Source organism: Panthera pardus, unplaced genomic scaffold, assembly GCF_024362965.1.
Source record: "Panthera pardus isolate Hobbes unplaced genomic scaffold, ASM2436296v1 HiC_scaffold_10, whole genome shotgun sequence".
In the NCBI taxonomy this organism is placed as follows: Eukaryota; Metazoa; Chordata; class Mammalia; order Carnivora; family Felidae; genus Panthera; species Panthera pardus.
Window position 1 is genome coordinate 18,930,795 of NW_026526655.1, and position 14,362 is coordinate 18,945,156.

The 14,362-nt window shown below is 48.0% G+C and overlaps 1 protein-coding gene across 2 annotated transcripts in view; it reads right to left on the reverse strand.

Moving 5' to 3' along the window:
* Positions 1 to 14,362, reverse strand: part of TTLL4 (tubulin tyrosine ligase like 4) — a 37,935-nt gene continuing 23,573 nt past the window's right edge. Inside the window, exons 5-19 of one of the 2 annotated variants that reach the window (XM_053904797.1) lie at positions 10,486 to 10,607; positions 9,940 to 10,050; positions 9,505 to 9,581; positions 8,615 to 8,806; positions 8,439 to 8,521; positions 8,086 to 8,214; positions 6,301 to 6,423; positions 5,903 to 6,001; positions 5,447 to 5,581; positions 4,886 to 5,023; positions 3,360 to 3,462; positions 2,475 to 2,685; positions 2,264 to 2,334; positions 1,776 to 1,861; positions 1 to 1,299 (exon numbers count right to left, since the gene is read on the reverse strand). In XM_053904797.1, coding sequence (XP_053760772.1) covers positions 1,041 to 1,299; positions 1,776 to 1,861; positions 2,264 to 2,334; positions 2,475 to 2,685; positions 3,360 to 3,462; positions 4,886 to 5,023; positions 5,447 to 5,581; positions 5,903 to 6,001; positions 6,301 to 6,423; positions 8,086 to 8,214; positions 8,439 to 8,521; positions 8,615 to 8,806; positions 9,505 to 9,581; positions 9,940 to 10,050; positions 10,486 to 10,607 — 1,939 coding nt within the window. In that variant the 3' untranslated portion in view covers positions 1 to 1,040. Of the gene's footprint in view, positions 1,300 to 1,775; positions 1,862 to 2,263; positions 2,335 to 2,474; positions 2,686 to 3,359; positions 3,463 to 4,010; positions 4,060 to 4,885; positions 5,024 to 5,446; positions 5,582 to 5,902; positions 6,002 to 6,300; positions 6,424 to 8,085; positions 8,215 to 8,438; positions 8,522 to 8,614; positions 8,807 to 9,504; positions 9,582 to 9,939; positions 10,051 to 10,485; positions 10,608 to 14,362 lie in introns of those variants that run through there. The other variant, XM_053904799.1, reaches the window with a different exon arrangement.

Sequence of the window (14,362 nt, forward strand, 5' to 3'; positions counted from 1 at the left end):
TTCGCTCAGTCAACGTTTATTGAACACTCGCTGTTTACGGAGTCTTGGGGAGGGAGGTAGATTCAGTGAAGAGTACAAGAGTTTCGTCAGCGGTCTGACTAGAAGGCCATTCTACAATGGTGACTGCTCCTGCAACCCACCGGCCATGCCCCCAGACTCTGCTTGCCTGGTGGCCTGTGAGCTAGACCCCGCTAATCAATGAAGGAGGTAAGAACCCACAACTTCCTGTGTGTTGTGGGGAAATCGCAGCTCCTTCCGCCCGGCCCCTGGGTTGTGTCTTTTGATGTGTAGACACAGACAACAGCAACTGGGATTACCTGGGCTCCTTCACTGGGGCCACAGGAAATTCACAAAGCTCAAGACCTCTCACCTCACAGATAGCGAAGAGCTAACATTCATGACAAAGAAGTCTAAAAGGTTGAACAGGTAGTGATGTGAGGTCAGAACAGACTCAGGGCTATTGGCTGGTGGGTATATGAAAGGAAATATGAAGCCCCTAAAGACTAGGATGACAGGAAATGGGTTCATCACGTATGGCCTCTCCCTGCCTGTCTACTGAGGAGGTCAGAAGGTTTCTCAAAGTGGCTCCTCGGGGCACAGTGTGGGGAAGAGGGTGGTGGGGAGACCTGAGGAGATAAGGACCTTCGGAGGGACCTCCTCAATTACAGGCAAAGGACTTCAGGCCCAAATATGTTCGATGTGTTTTTTCCTCCAGAGCTGTAACTCATTCACAGCACCAAGGCCTCACACAAACCACACGTGGCTCTCTGAAGTTAGAAACCAAACCCTGCTTTATAAGGCTGAGTGGCCATCAGTGGCTTCTCTGCTGGGATATGAGGTACCAGCCAGTGAACCTTCCTCACCTTCTCCCCATTCCCACCACCCCTCCAGCCCTTCAGAAACCCATTTCTGCAATTCAACCACTTCAAAAAAATACTTTGAGGAAGGGGCCGGGGCTCAGGCTGGCTGGCCAGCCAGCCAATTCCCATGAGGTAGCTAACACCGGTGCTCCTAGGCAGGGGCTAATGGAGAGAGGCCAGTCATGGGCTCACAGCAGCCAGGAGTGAGTCACCGGTTGACTGGGAGGTGGGGGAAGCAGAGAGTCTCAAAGTCTGCCCAGAGTACTTGATCAGAGGCAACATCTGGGTGGAGAGGCTGGGCTCTTTGCTGGTATCCTCACTGTCCCTGGAAGAACTGGGTTTTCTGGGAAGAGAAGAATGGCCAGCTTGGGTCTTCTTGGGCTTGGGCATGGTCCCATCTTCAGAGAGTGGTATGCTTCCCTCAGAGAAGCTGTGTTTTCTGAAGAAGCAGGTGGGAAAAGAAAGAGATGGCTATGTGGCTGAGACTTCAGCCTACGATTTGTCTTTAGAGTCTGGACCAGACATTCACAACACTATGGCGCTACAGACCATGATTATACGAAGATACAAATAATGGTAAAATACACCTTCTTTATCTGAAGGCTAGAGAGCTTGGTGCAAACATGAATGTGTGAGAGAAGGAAGGTTCAAGGAGCCCACAGCTAGTGAGCACGGCTAAGAGGGGCTGTGTCTGCAGGTAACCCCATGCTCCAGCTCAGCTTTGCTGGGCAGAAGGGGAGTCACCAGGCAGAGAACACTGGCTGCCTATTGTGATACGCATATCCCATACGTGGCTGCATATCCCACCAACCCCCAGTTGGAGAATGCTGATCTTCTCATAATCTGGGAAGGGAGGAAGAAGAAAACTCCTTGAACTCACATCCAACACCGTTCCCTTGCTCAGACAGCACTCACCCCAGCTTGCCAGTCTCTGATTTGTTGAAAGCACTGAGCGCCACATCACCCTTTGGGACAGTCAGAAGTGATGTTGGGAGAGACCACTAAAAGCAAAGGAAGCAGTGAGGTCAAAAGGGCTAGGCAGAAGTCAGGAGGGAGTGTTTGGGGTCTTGGGACTCTTTCCCAGCTCTATGGAGCACTGAGTGACCATGGGGCTCTCCTCTTCCCTACCCTTCAAGCATGGGCCCATCTGGGACAAAAATCTCTGTTCTTTCCAGATTCAGGCAAGAAGTTGACGCTACAAAGCACTCTTGGCCCTTGAAAGAAAGGCATCCAGGGAGTCCCGGAGGCCATTACTCCCTTGGAAGGAAGAGTCATGAGACACAGAGACAAGGCCTAGGGGAGAAGTGAGAAGGTCTAGATCTCCATCCAACTCTCGCTGCACTCTTCAGGTGGAGTGAGGGACTGACTGAATTTGTCTCCTCCCCCACAACGGTGTCACTCACCACTGGAGCAGAATCAGAGACAACTCCTGTGTGGAACCCTTTGTAGCACCAACTCCGAAGCAGATCTACTCCTAGGACAAGATTAGCAGGGGTGGGACTTAAGAGGGTGGAATCAACTGGTCAATTCTTGCCAGGGAGGCCCATTTCTTGGTCTACTGAGATTTAATCACTCACTAAACATGGCCTCCTGTGGGTAGGGAGGACACATCACCTTTGAGCTTGTTGCCATGGTACTTCTGTTCCCACTGGGTGGTGAGAATGTTGAAATATCGTGGCTGCTCAAAAAAGCGGAGATAGCGAGAGGAGATTCGAGAAGGAAAAATTCGTTCAAATTGACCGCGGCGAGAAAACTCATCTTCCATCTCAACCAGAACCCGAACATCATCTGGTGTCAGGACATCCAGCACAGACGCATAAAAGTCCTAAGGCCCAAAGAACAGAGAGGAAGAGGGCGTGACAGAGAGTGTGAGCTGGAGGCAGAGAATCCAGAAGCTGGGGACAGTGAGCACAGTTCTGAGGTCCTAGGCTCCAGGACTCCCAAGGCAGCACCAAGACCGACTAGTGGGTCATCTCTGGAACTCGTCTATTCCCAAGCCTACTGAGCTTTGCTGTCTGGGGAAGACGCCATTGGTCCAGGTAGGGGAGCCTCTGGGACACAGAGATTTTAAGAGGTTTGCTGGCTGGAGTCAAGAGCAGAATCCAACAACTCTGATTTGGTAGCAGCCTTTTGTCTGCTACTGTCATATTTGGCTCCCTCATCTGCTCTGAGAAGATGTCAACCCTCCTAGGGGCTCAACGCACCTCAAGGAAAGAAACCCAAAGGATCTATGGCTCTGACAACAAGGGATGGCTAGTATAGCATTTTGCTAAGAGCAGTGGTTCTTGACCATGGGATAGAGGCCATCAACTCTCTCCTGGAACGACACATAAGCCAGCAGATCTCTGCACACCAAGAGATCATGGACCAGGGTTAGGAAACCCTGTCCTAGGGAAAGGGAAAACCGGTCGCCTTAGGGTCCCAAATATTTGACTGAGGAAACTTTCTGTTGGCACTCGGTGTGTGTGTGTGTGTGTGTGTGTGTGTGTAATCTCCTACCTGATCAGGAATTTTCTGGGTCAGATAATAGGCTTTCTTCATCTTCTGTGCAGTGAAATGTTCTGGGGTCATTCGACATTTGTCCCTGGGGGAGCTGGGCAGGCTAAGGCAATGGATGGAAAAGAAGCAAAGGGTAAGGTCAGCAGCTTCACATCCTGAAGACATGAGGAGAGAGGGTCCATCCCAGGACCTTTAGCTTAACTGGAGAAGGAAGATACTCTTGGTCAGGGGACTCACTAGGGCACCAAGGTTAAGTGGTTTGTTGGATGGAGTCACACCCTTCTCAAGAGAAGACAAAGAAGTTTAGAGAAATATTTGTTACTTGAATAGATCACACCACAATGCCCTGTCTGGGCGTCCAAAGATCAATTACCATGGAAAACTGAAAGAGTATAAGGTACCTCAATAGGTTGCATTTCAGTAAACAAAAAAAAAAAAAAAAAAAAAAAAAAAAGAGGACCCCCCCCCTCCCCCCCAAATAATTGTTGGATACTTCGGTTTCATTTGGTGGACACTTCCTAAGTACCCAGCTCAGCCCTACTGGCTGTGTTATCCTGGGCAAATCACATGACCTCCCTGTACCACAGTTTCCTCATCCACATTACTATGATTACTGCTGAGAGACACAAAGATAGCCTCCAAAATACTCACAAGACGGCAGGTGTCAAATGACAACCACAGCACAGAGCCAAACAGGAGTCTGCAAGGCATGGTGGGGGAAGCAAGTTTTGTTCCTAGCAAATCAGGATTGGAATCCCAGCTCTACCACTTTGTAGCTGAATAACCATGGGTGGGCTACTTAACCCCAGTGATTTTCAGTTTCCTCATCTGTAAACTGAGGATACTTAATACCAACCTCATGGGGTTGTTGTGGAGATAAGTTACAGGATTCTCCTTACACACAGCAGGTACCAACTAAATACTGGCTCCCTTTCCTCAAGAGTGGTTCCAAGTGGTGTAGGGCTATGGTGGAGAAAGCCCATGTAGGGCTGGCTTCATGAAGATTCTGTCTTCAGCTAGGCTCTCATGGATGGCTGAGGTCACAACAGGGAGGTCTGACTGAGGGGAACTTCAGGAGGAAGAATCCCAATGAGCGGAGGAGGGGATACTATGGGAGGACAGCGAGAAGCCATATACATTGCAGGGGGGAGACTCAATTCACTGATCCTTAAGGATCCTTCCAACTTTGAGGTCCTATGAGCGATTGATTTGTCAGAGCACAGGAGCCAGGGGGAGGAGTAGAGGGAGGGGCACCTGGGAAAAGGAGGCTGTGGCCTCCAATGTGCCTGTGAGGAGTTCAAAGCTGATTCCCCACACCCTGTTGGAGATTCCTGAGCTGGGAACAAGATAACCAGACATGCTTTTGAGGGGCACTGACGTGGGAAAGGTGTGTGGATAGACTGTGGGGGCAGACTGAGTCGCAAAGGAGACCGTCAGGAGGGGGCGCCCAGACATCATCCCTTCCCACAGTCACCATGGGGCTGTTCATGCTGCCAGGCAAGCCACAGCCAAGCAGGGAGGCTGACCTGGTGCTGGAGCTGCTAGAGCTGCTGGAGCTGGAAACCATATCCTCTGTGTTGGGCAGAACAAAGCCTGCCAGGTTCAGAAGGTCACGGATCATCTGGCCTTTGATGCTGATGTCCAATGGAGAGTTGGAGTGGAGGCTTTGGGAAAGGGTACAAAGAGCAGTAAAACTGTTTCTGGTTATGCACCCAAGTTAGGGCTAGCCCCATTTACTCACTGCCTCCCCAACTCATGTGCATCATCATGGGGGACTTCTTGCCCCACAGATAGTGAATAACCTCACTCGGGGGGGTTCCTGGCCATGACCTTCATCCGCTAGGGCAAAAGCATGCAGTAGGGATCAAGTTGAAAAGAGTAACTTTTAACAATCTCTCTCCATCCTCAAAGACTCTTGAGATAATGGCAAAGAATGAGTGAATGAGAAAAACAGACCATGAAGGGAAAACACAAATTCTAGTGAAGGAGAGGTCTTCCCAAAGTCAGCAAGGCATGGGGGGCAAAGGGGTAGAGGATCACGGAGCTACAGGAAGAGTTCTACTCAGGGCCCTGAGAATCCCACTTACCTTGGGGAAATGTTGACCTCTAGGACCCAGGGCTTGAGGTTCTCATCCAGCATGATGTCAAAACCAAAGAGCTCGTGGCAGCTATAGGGCCGCCGCACGTACATCTTCAGCAGGCTGGTCACATAGGGTTCCGACCTGGTCACAGGGAAGAGCAAGTATTCAGCCCAGCTCTTCCCAGAGGGCCCTACACAGGCCGCCCTGCCAGGGGAGTTGCCCAGAGATGGGAGAACAGAAGTAACCCAGGAAAAGCAGCTCCCAAGAGACGCCTCTGATCCAGCGCCAGCTTCTGGAGAGGAAGTTCAGTAGAAGAGCAGAACTCTATCCACTCCCTCCTACTGCCCGTCCTCAGAAACTGACACACAGCGTGGTCAATGTCTAGGACACAGCAGCGTGGAGGCCCATAAGAAAAGGGGATCCAGTGGCAGGCCTTGCACCCAGGGTGGCAGTGTGACTCACGAGATGATGGTTTTGACAACAACATCCTTTATCTTCTCCCAGATGGCATCGCTATTGATTCCCTTCTGGCTCAGGTAGTTCCATAAGGCCTTCAGTGCCCTGCAAGGGTGGGACGGGGGTAGTATTTGGGGTTATATTCGATGAATGAGTGATCAAGGAAAGAAAAAGAAAAAGGAGTAAGAGGTCCAAAGGTGTCTTCTCCACATCTCTTCTTTTGAGGTTTTCAATTAAGAAAGAAAGGAGCATAGATGCAAACAGACCAATTCTGAACTGCCCAGTGTTTAAGTAACCTTTGGGCTTTACATCAATACTCCGCTCACCATCCCCTTGAACCTCCCCAAAGGCTAGAACCTTGTGCCCCTCTAGGCCTCCACTTCATGGGGGCCCAGCCTGGGTACCATTTGTGGCCCTGGCAGGCCGTTTCATCTGCATTGGCCTGGTACTCGGCATTCTTCTTATTGACACTGTAGTTGGTCAGGTGCATGAACTTGTTGCCAAGGCTCTTCATGGAAGGGGAATACCTGGGAGTGAGGAAAAAGGCAGAGGTAAGATAGAGAGATGGCAGGCAGACAAGGGTCCAAACATTTCCCAAATCCTGAGGAGGTAAAGGACAAGTGGACAGATCTTTTCAGATGCATGAGAGTCTGAGAAGTATATCCGTCAGTAAGGTTTCTAAAATACCACAGCTCTTTTATCATGAGCAGCTCACAAAACTCAGGAAAACTTTTACTTATGTTGACTAGTTTCTTATAAAAGGAGATGACAAGGGATACAGATGAACAGCCAAGTGGAAGAGAAGTATAGGGCAAGGGATGTGGGACTCCTCTCCTTCATCCCCACCTTGGTCCTGCAGGAAGACCCAACCCACATTCAATGAGGTAGAGAACTTTCTCATTTCCTAGTCCCCAAGTGGCAACACGATTTATAAGAAACTGACCTCTGTGTCCCTGCCCCTGGTTCCTGGCACAGAGCTACCAAAACCCTTAAGAATTCCTCAGTAATAAGAGCACTAGAAGCATCTTTTGTTCTCATATATGGTCTTTGACCCCAGTTCCTGACACATACCTCCTGAAACCCTTGTAATTTCCTAGGCGACAAAAGGGTCTTTTGTTCTAATGAGGTGACTTTGGGTGGGTTCCTGGATAGGGTCTGATCACCAGACAGACCAAAGCTTGAAATCTTCGACCCCGCCCCCCATTCTCTTAAGAGGGAGAAAGGCTAAAAACAGAACTGATGATCAATCATGTGTATGTGATGAAGCCCCCATAAAAACTCTATAAGTAAGGGGTTCAGGTTCTGGGTGGGTAAGCACGTGGGGCGTGCTGGGAGATTGGTATCCAGAGAGGCAGGGAAGCTCTGTGCCTTGTCTCCTCTGACACCTTGCTTTGTCTGGATATTAATCTATAATCAAACTTTACCATCTCCTTTTATGGTAAGCTTCTCTGGCAAATTAATGGAACCTGAGAAGGGGGTCCCAGGAACCTCTAATAGCACACCGGTTGTCAGATGCATAGGTGGCACATGGACTTATGACTGGTGTCTGAAGGAGGAGGAAGAGGCAACCTTGTGAGAATGAGCCCCAACCTGGAGGACTGGATGCTCTGGGGACTGGATGCTCTGGGGGCTGGACAGTGGCAAGAGTTAAATTGCAGGTACCCAGCCAGTGTCTCAGAGAACTGCCTCATGTGGTTTAGAAAAAGCCCCAATGCATTTCGTGACCAGAAGTGTCAGAAATGAAGCATTCCATGGGGCGCCTGGGTGGCTCCGTCGGTAAAGCATCTGACTTCAGCTCAGGTCATGATCTCACAGTTTGTGAGTTCAAGCCCCATGTTGGGCTCTGTGCTGACCGCTCGGAGCCTGGAGCCTGCTTCAGATTCTGTGTCCCCTCTCTCTGCCTGCCCCTCCCCTGCTCATGCTCTGTCTCTCTCTCTCCCTCTCTTGAAAATAAACATTAAAATTTAAAAAAAAAGAAAAAAGAAAAAAAGAAATGAAGCATTCCATGTAAAAGGAGACACAAGGAAGGAAAAGAAGACTGGGTTTTCCAAATACCCTCCTCCTTCTCTCTTGTTAACCCAAACTACCAAAGTGTGTTTTTTCTGCTCAGCATCCTCCAGTTTTTCCTCTCTTTCAGGAAAACAAACCCCCCAGAGGAGTCAGGATGAGGCCTCACCACTACCACATACTTGCAACTGGCGAAGCGGACGAGTCCATCTGAAAAGAGGTAAATCCGCAGAGGATCGTAGGAGGTGACGTAAACATAGATTCGCAGATCAAACTTGCTGCCGCTGATGAGGTAGGGTTTGTGTAGATACCTACATGAGGAAAGGCCAGCTTCAGGGACATGACCAATGAGACAGGGCTCAGGATAAAATGGCAAAAGCCAGCGAACAGTCCCTGGGATAAAGACCTTAAAACATTTGGCGAAGGAGGTCTTTGGCTGGGAGGACACAGGACAGAAGAACACTATAAACAGGGAATCTCCAGGTTGAGGAGATGGGAGAATGGGGAGCCAGATGTGAGCTAGAGACAGGCTCACCTCTGTACCAGGAGAGGCCTTCGCTTGGGGAGCTGACTCCACTTGTGAATGACCTGGATGCCGATGCCTCGAGCTGACGCTGGCTAGAAATCAAGTGGAAAGGAGACGAGATGTGCTCCCGGCCCAATACACCACTGTTCCCCATTTTTTCCTACCACCCACTGTGATCCACTCACCGGCTTAACAATCCACTTTTGGCGGCTGCTGCTCTCCCAAGCTTTGCGCAGGAGCTTGGCATCCTGAGGCAGGATGAAGGACTGGGGGAAGAAGCTGAACTCCTTCTTGCCAAAGCGGCTCTGCATGCGAGACAGGTTCCGCCACAGTCGGTCCTTTCGCCCAATCTGGAATGAACCTGGGAAGTGGTTTAGCTACAGAAGGGACAAAGGGTGAGAGCAGGGGGATGGCCCTGGTGAGGCCACGAGGAAGAGAGCAAGACTCATGGTACCGTTCCAATTTCCTTAAATGACAGCATGAGCCCTTGATCCATCTTACCATCACCATCTAATGGTAAGTACTCAGTTACATAAGTACCAAAAGATGACGAAAGCACACACAAAACACACCAAAATGTAGTGCTCTCAAGGAGTTGATAGTTCACGAACGGCCGCACAATAGTGATTAAGTCAGATAAGTGCAAAGAAAAAGGTGTTTTAAGTCTTTTGCCATGACAGCCTGTAGGACAAAGACAGGAAAGCACATGGCCTTCATTAAGTCTGGGGGCAAGGGACTCCTTTGTTTCAACATTAGACCAGCACCCTCTTTATGCATATTCAGCTTGGGGGAGTGGAGGTGACGCGCAGCAGTTACAGGAGAAACATGATCAATGGAAACAGGTGCTGCACCTCCAGACACATTAGAGGGAAAAGTGTCTCGGGCAGTCTAAAACTGCCTGGAACACCGCCCCTGCACCGCTAGAGGTGCGCGGTCTGTGAGGGTCCCACCGCACCCTCCTCCAGCACTGCCTCTGCTCCTCTAGACACCTTCCTGGCTTCTCCACGGCCACCCCCCTCTTTCCTTGTTCCCAACACTGACCTCCTCCCGCCTGCTCCCCAGAAAGGACCCCTACCTTCTGATGCTCCCGAATGGATCGGAAACTAGGAGACTTCATGTGATGACCCCAGCAGCCCAGCCAGTCATCGTTTCCTACAGAGGGCACATCGGGGAGTCAGTTCTGTTAGCAGCTCAGTCCTTGGGATGGAGAGGCTCAGAGGCCCCAGAAATACCACTGGGCCTGGGCACAGCTCCCAGACCCAGTTTTCTGAGAGTCGCCATGGAGCTGTCCTACACGAGGCTCTGGGGTCAGGAATAGAACAACGGCTCCTTGTCTTCTAATTTTGAGGAACAGGCTCCAGCCCAGAAGGAGTTCAGAGCTAGGTCTTCCTCTGAGGTTGGAAACTTCAGGACAGGGTCCCCACATATCAGGAGGTAACTAGGGCTCTCCTCCTACCTAAGACCATCTGTTGGGGCAAAGAACAGGCTTGCATTAAGGCAGGTGACTCACTTTTGCTGATTTTGAAGTGGGACCGTCCAATGGTCTGCTTGACAATGTTGGGGGTCACTGTGCTCATCTTCCACCGGAGCAGCTTCCTCTGCTCCCAGGGAAGTTTCTCCACTGGGGAAAAGGGATGGGGGTGAGGAAGAACACGAGTCAGGATGAGAAGAGGAAAAAGGTGGCACTGTTGCTCAATTTCACCTAGGTAGACAAGCCACTAAGTATTGTTCCAGGCCAAAGTTTCAAAGGAGAAGTCCTTTGTGGAGTAAGGGGGGCTGCACAGGGTTGAGGAACACAGAAAGGAGGGAGATTGCAAGGGAGAAGAAACAAGGCTAGAGGGCAAGAATGGGGCATGAGATTATGGGGCTGACAATGGTCAGCTCAGGACAGACAAGGAAAAGTTCCCCATATCAGACTGGTGAACCAGGTGAGGTACCGAGCGCCAAAAAAAGCCACTCTGGAAAACCCTTGCTACCTTATTGCCACCTCCTCCTAACTTTGCTAGCATCCTTCTCCTGGGGGTACTTATGGACTTAGCCACTTGGCCAGGTTTACCTCTCTCATCCCGGGTGCCAAAATAGATGGTAGGGGGCACATTGGGAAAGAGACTGTAGATGAGAGCTGGTCGGACAACTTTCTCATTGGAAAGGGGTTTGGTCAGAATCTCTGCACAGCTCCTAGGATGAAAAACAGACACATGGTAGAGAAAGGGAAGTACACAACCGTGGAGTGCTGTTACGATGACATATACTTTCTTTCGGGGTGCTGTCTTTATTAATTTTGAGAGAGTGAGAGAGTGCACAGGCAGAGGAGGGGCAGAGAGAGAGAGAGAGAGAGAGAATCCCAAGCAGACTCTGTGCTTGAGGCATGCAGCCCAATGCAGGTCTCGATCTCACCAACTGTGAGATCATGACCTGAGCCAAAATCAAGAGTCAGATGCTTAACCAACTGAGCCACCCAGGAGCCCTGGGGATGCTGTCTTTTAAATTGTGATTCTACAAAGACAAGTGCTCAGTAATTATTTTGCAAATAGTAATCCATAAAGTGCTAGGGCTAACCCATAAGCCACACTATTAAATGTCACCTAAAGACCAAATTTTCCAATACTTCCTTCTGTGATTCAGCTCCAAAATTTCTAGTGACAGGTCACAGGCAGGGGAAGCCCCTGAAGAGTGGCTCTGCAAGTGGGTAATGGGTCTGGGTGCGTGCAAGAGGAATATGCTACACAGAGACAAAGAAGAGAGAAAAAAATTGATAATAATTAAAAAGGAGGAAGAGCAGAAAAGACCTAAGAGGAACAGAGTTTTAAAAAGAAAAAGGAAAAAAAAAGCGAAAGAAAAGAGTGATACTTCTAGCACATTTTATATGTAGGTTAAATCTGAAGATACACAGATAATTAATGCTTTTCTCCATTTTGGGAATGATTTGTGGTATCAGATTTTTATGTAACAGTATGGTAACACAGGTCTGGGAATCTGGGGCAGTGGGCTATTGAGTCCCTACTGTTGTTCCAACAGTGGCTAGCCAAGATAGCCAAGGCTATCTCAAGGGATCTCAAATAAATGAACACCTCAACTATGTATTGGGTACAAGCTGACACACGCAGACCATTTCTTTAAATAGCATTGGGGGTGGAAAAAATAGTTATTACTCTCTCTGCTGAGTTGGTATGATCCACAAACATTACTATTTAAGATTAACCTTTACATTCTAAACAGCCATTCTATCTGTTATTTTACAGCACACCAGAAATCGGCACTATACGTAAAACACTTCAGCGTTTTAAATTTTTTTTTTTTCAACGTTTTTTATTTATTTTTGGGACAGAGAGAGACAGAGCATGAACGGGGGAGGGGCAGAGAGAGAGGGAGACACAGAATCGGAAACAGGCTCCAGGCTCCGAGCCATCAGCCCAGAGCCTGACGCGGGGCTCGAACTCACGGACCGCGAGATCGTGACCTGGCTGAAGTCGGACGCTTAACCGACTGCGCCACCCAGGCGCCCCCACTTCAGCGTTTTAAATCAAGAATTTTTAAAGAATGTTATTGGGTCACGTTAAATACTAATTCTCAAGGAAATAATGTCACTGAACTCAACTCTTAATTCCCCATTTCCAAAACAGTCTACTTGAAAGGCTTTGAATTTACTGAGTATCAGAATTTAGGATTGTTGAAAACCCAGGTGCCCCAACAAATAAACGTTTTTAAAATAAATAAATAATTTAAAAAATAGATGTATGTGATGGTTTACAGAAGCTTTATTCCCAATAGCCCAAACTGGAAATAACCCAAGTACAAATATCCTTCAGCAGGTAAATGTACTGTGGCATATCCTCACCATGGAACACTACTCAGCAATAAAAAGGAATGAACAACCTCGATGCATGCAACAACCTGGATAAATCTGCAGAGAATATGCGGAGTTAAAAAAAAAAAAAAAAGCCCATCCCAAAAAGTTACATGTGGCAATCATCTTATTTTTATGATACTCTTGATGAAATCAAGATGAAATCAACTTGTGAAAAAGTTATAGAACAAATTAGTGGTTGCCAAGCATTAAGGAGGAAACAGGCACAGGAGGGAGGGAGGTATGGCTATTAGGGCAACAGGAGGGATTTCTGCAGTGATGGAAATACTTGTATCTTCACTAAGGTTAATATCTTGATTGTACTCTATGGTACTAGCTTTGCCAAATATTACCACTGGGGAAAACTGAGTAAAGAGTTCAGGGGATCTCTCTGTATTATTTCTTACAACTGCATGTGCATCTATAATTGTCCCCAAATCAAAAGTTTAATTAAAAAAAAAAAAGGTAGAAAATCTTTGTTAGCTGCCTCCTCAAGAGGCCTGGCTTCTGAGCTAGCAGTAAACTATGCCGCTGCAACAGTTACTTCTCTGTCCTCAATATTCACATCTGAAAAAAAAACCGGAGGGGTTCAGTAGGTTAAGCATCCGACTTCGGCTCAGGTTATGATCTCACACTTTGCGGGTTCGAGCCCCGTGTCGGGCTCTGTGCTGACAGCTCAGAGCCTGGAGCCTGCTTCAGATTCTGTGTCTCCCCCTTTCTGCTCCTCTCCTGCTTCCACTGTCTCTCCCTCTCTCAAAAATAAATAAACATTAAAAAGAGAGAGAGAGAGAGAGAGACACATACACACACTGGACTCTTAATGACCTCCAGCTCTAAAATTAAGTGATTCTTGGAGAGCCTGGGTGGCTCAATCAGTTAAGCATCCGTCTTCGGCTCAGGTCATGATCTTGCAGTTTGTGGGTTCGAGCCCCACATCAGGCTCTGTGCTGACAGCTCAAAGCCTGAAGCCTGCTTCCGATTGTGTCTTTCCCTTTCTGCTCCTCCCCCATTTGCAGTCTGCCTCTCTCTCTCAAAAATAAATACACGTTAAAAAAACAAATTAAAAAAAATTTTTTTTTTAACATGTACTCATTTTTTTTGAAAGAGAGAGCGAGCTAGCAAGTGAGCTCTCAGCACAGAGCCTGACGTGGGGCTCAAACTCACTAGCTGTGGATCATGACCTGAGCTGAAGTTGGATACTTAACCGACTGAGCCACCCGGGTGCCCCCCCAATTTTTTTTTTTTTAATTAAGTGATTCTTGTGGCACCTGAGTGGCTCAGTCAGTTGGGTGTCTGTCTCTTGATTACAGCTCAGGTCATGGTCTTGTAGTTTGTGGGATTGGGCCCCATGTTGGGCTCTACACTGAGAGTGCAAAGCCTGCTTGGGATTCTCTCTTTCTCCTCTCTCTGCTCTTCCCCCCACTCACGCTCTCTTGCTCTCAAAATAAATAAATGGACATTAAAAAAATATTAAATTAAGTGATTCTTCAAAAAAGAATATGAAACAGAAAAGGCAATAAACTAACTATTGCTAGGTAGAGAAACAGAGACAGCGTCTTCAATGACCTTTCTATGACTGTCAACTTTTCTATAAGATAAAATATATAAATCTCTCACAATTCAGAAAAAATGATTTTAGCTAGTCCCAAAGTATTTCTGATTTTAGTCATCCTTAAAATGCAAAGTGGTTTGGAATTCATCAACCTCCATGTGTTTGAAAATCTATGTTTTAAGCCTGTATAGATAAGAAGGTCTGTACATCTTGTAGAAGTTAAATTAACCAGTGAACAAATTATGAGCAAACTGTTTTTGTGAATTTTACAGTATATGATTCAGAAAGGTTAAGTAAAGGGCTGTGCAGCTGTCTCAAAGTAGGCCTGAAGACAAACCCAGGTCACCCTTAAGTACGGAAAAGGTGGGACTCCAAGTCAATTATCCTCCTCTTATGGAGAGCAGAGGTCCTCAAGTCAACATCCAGACGTGGCTTTGTTTTTCTGGAAGGAGGACCAGTTAGGCTTTGAGTAACACTAGACTCAGGGTTACCTAGGACAGGATTTCTATCCATCTTCACAGAAAGTTCTAGTTC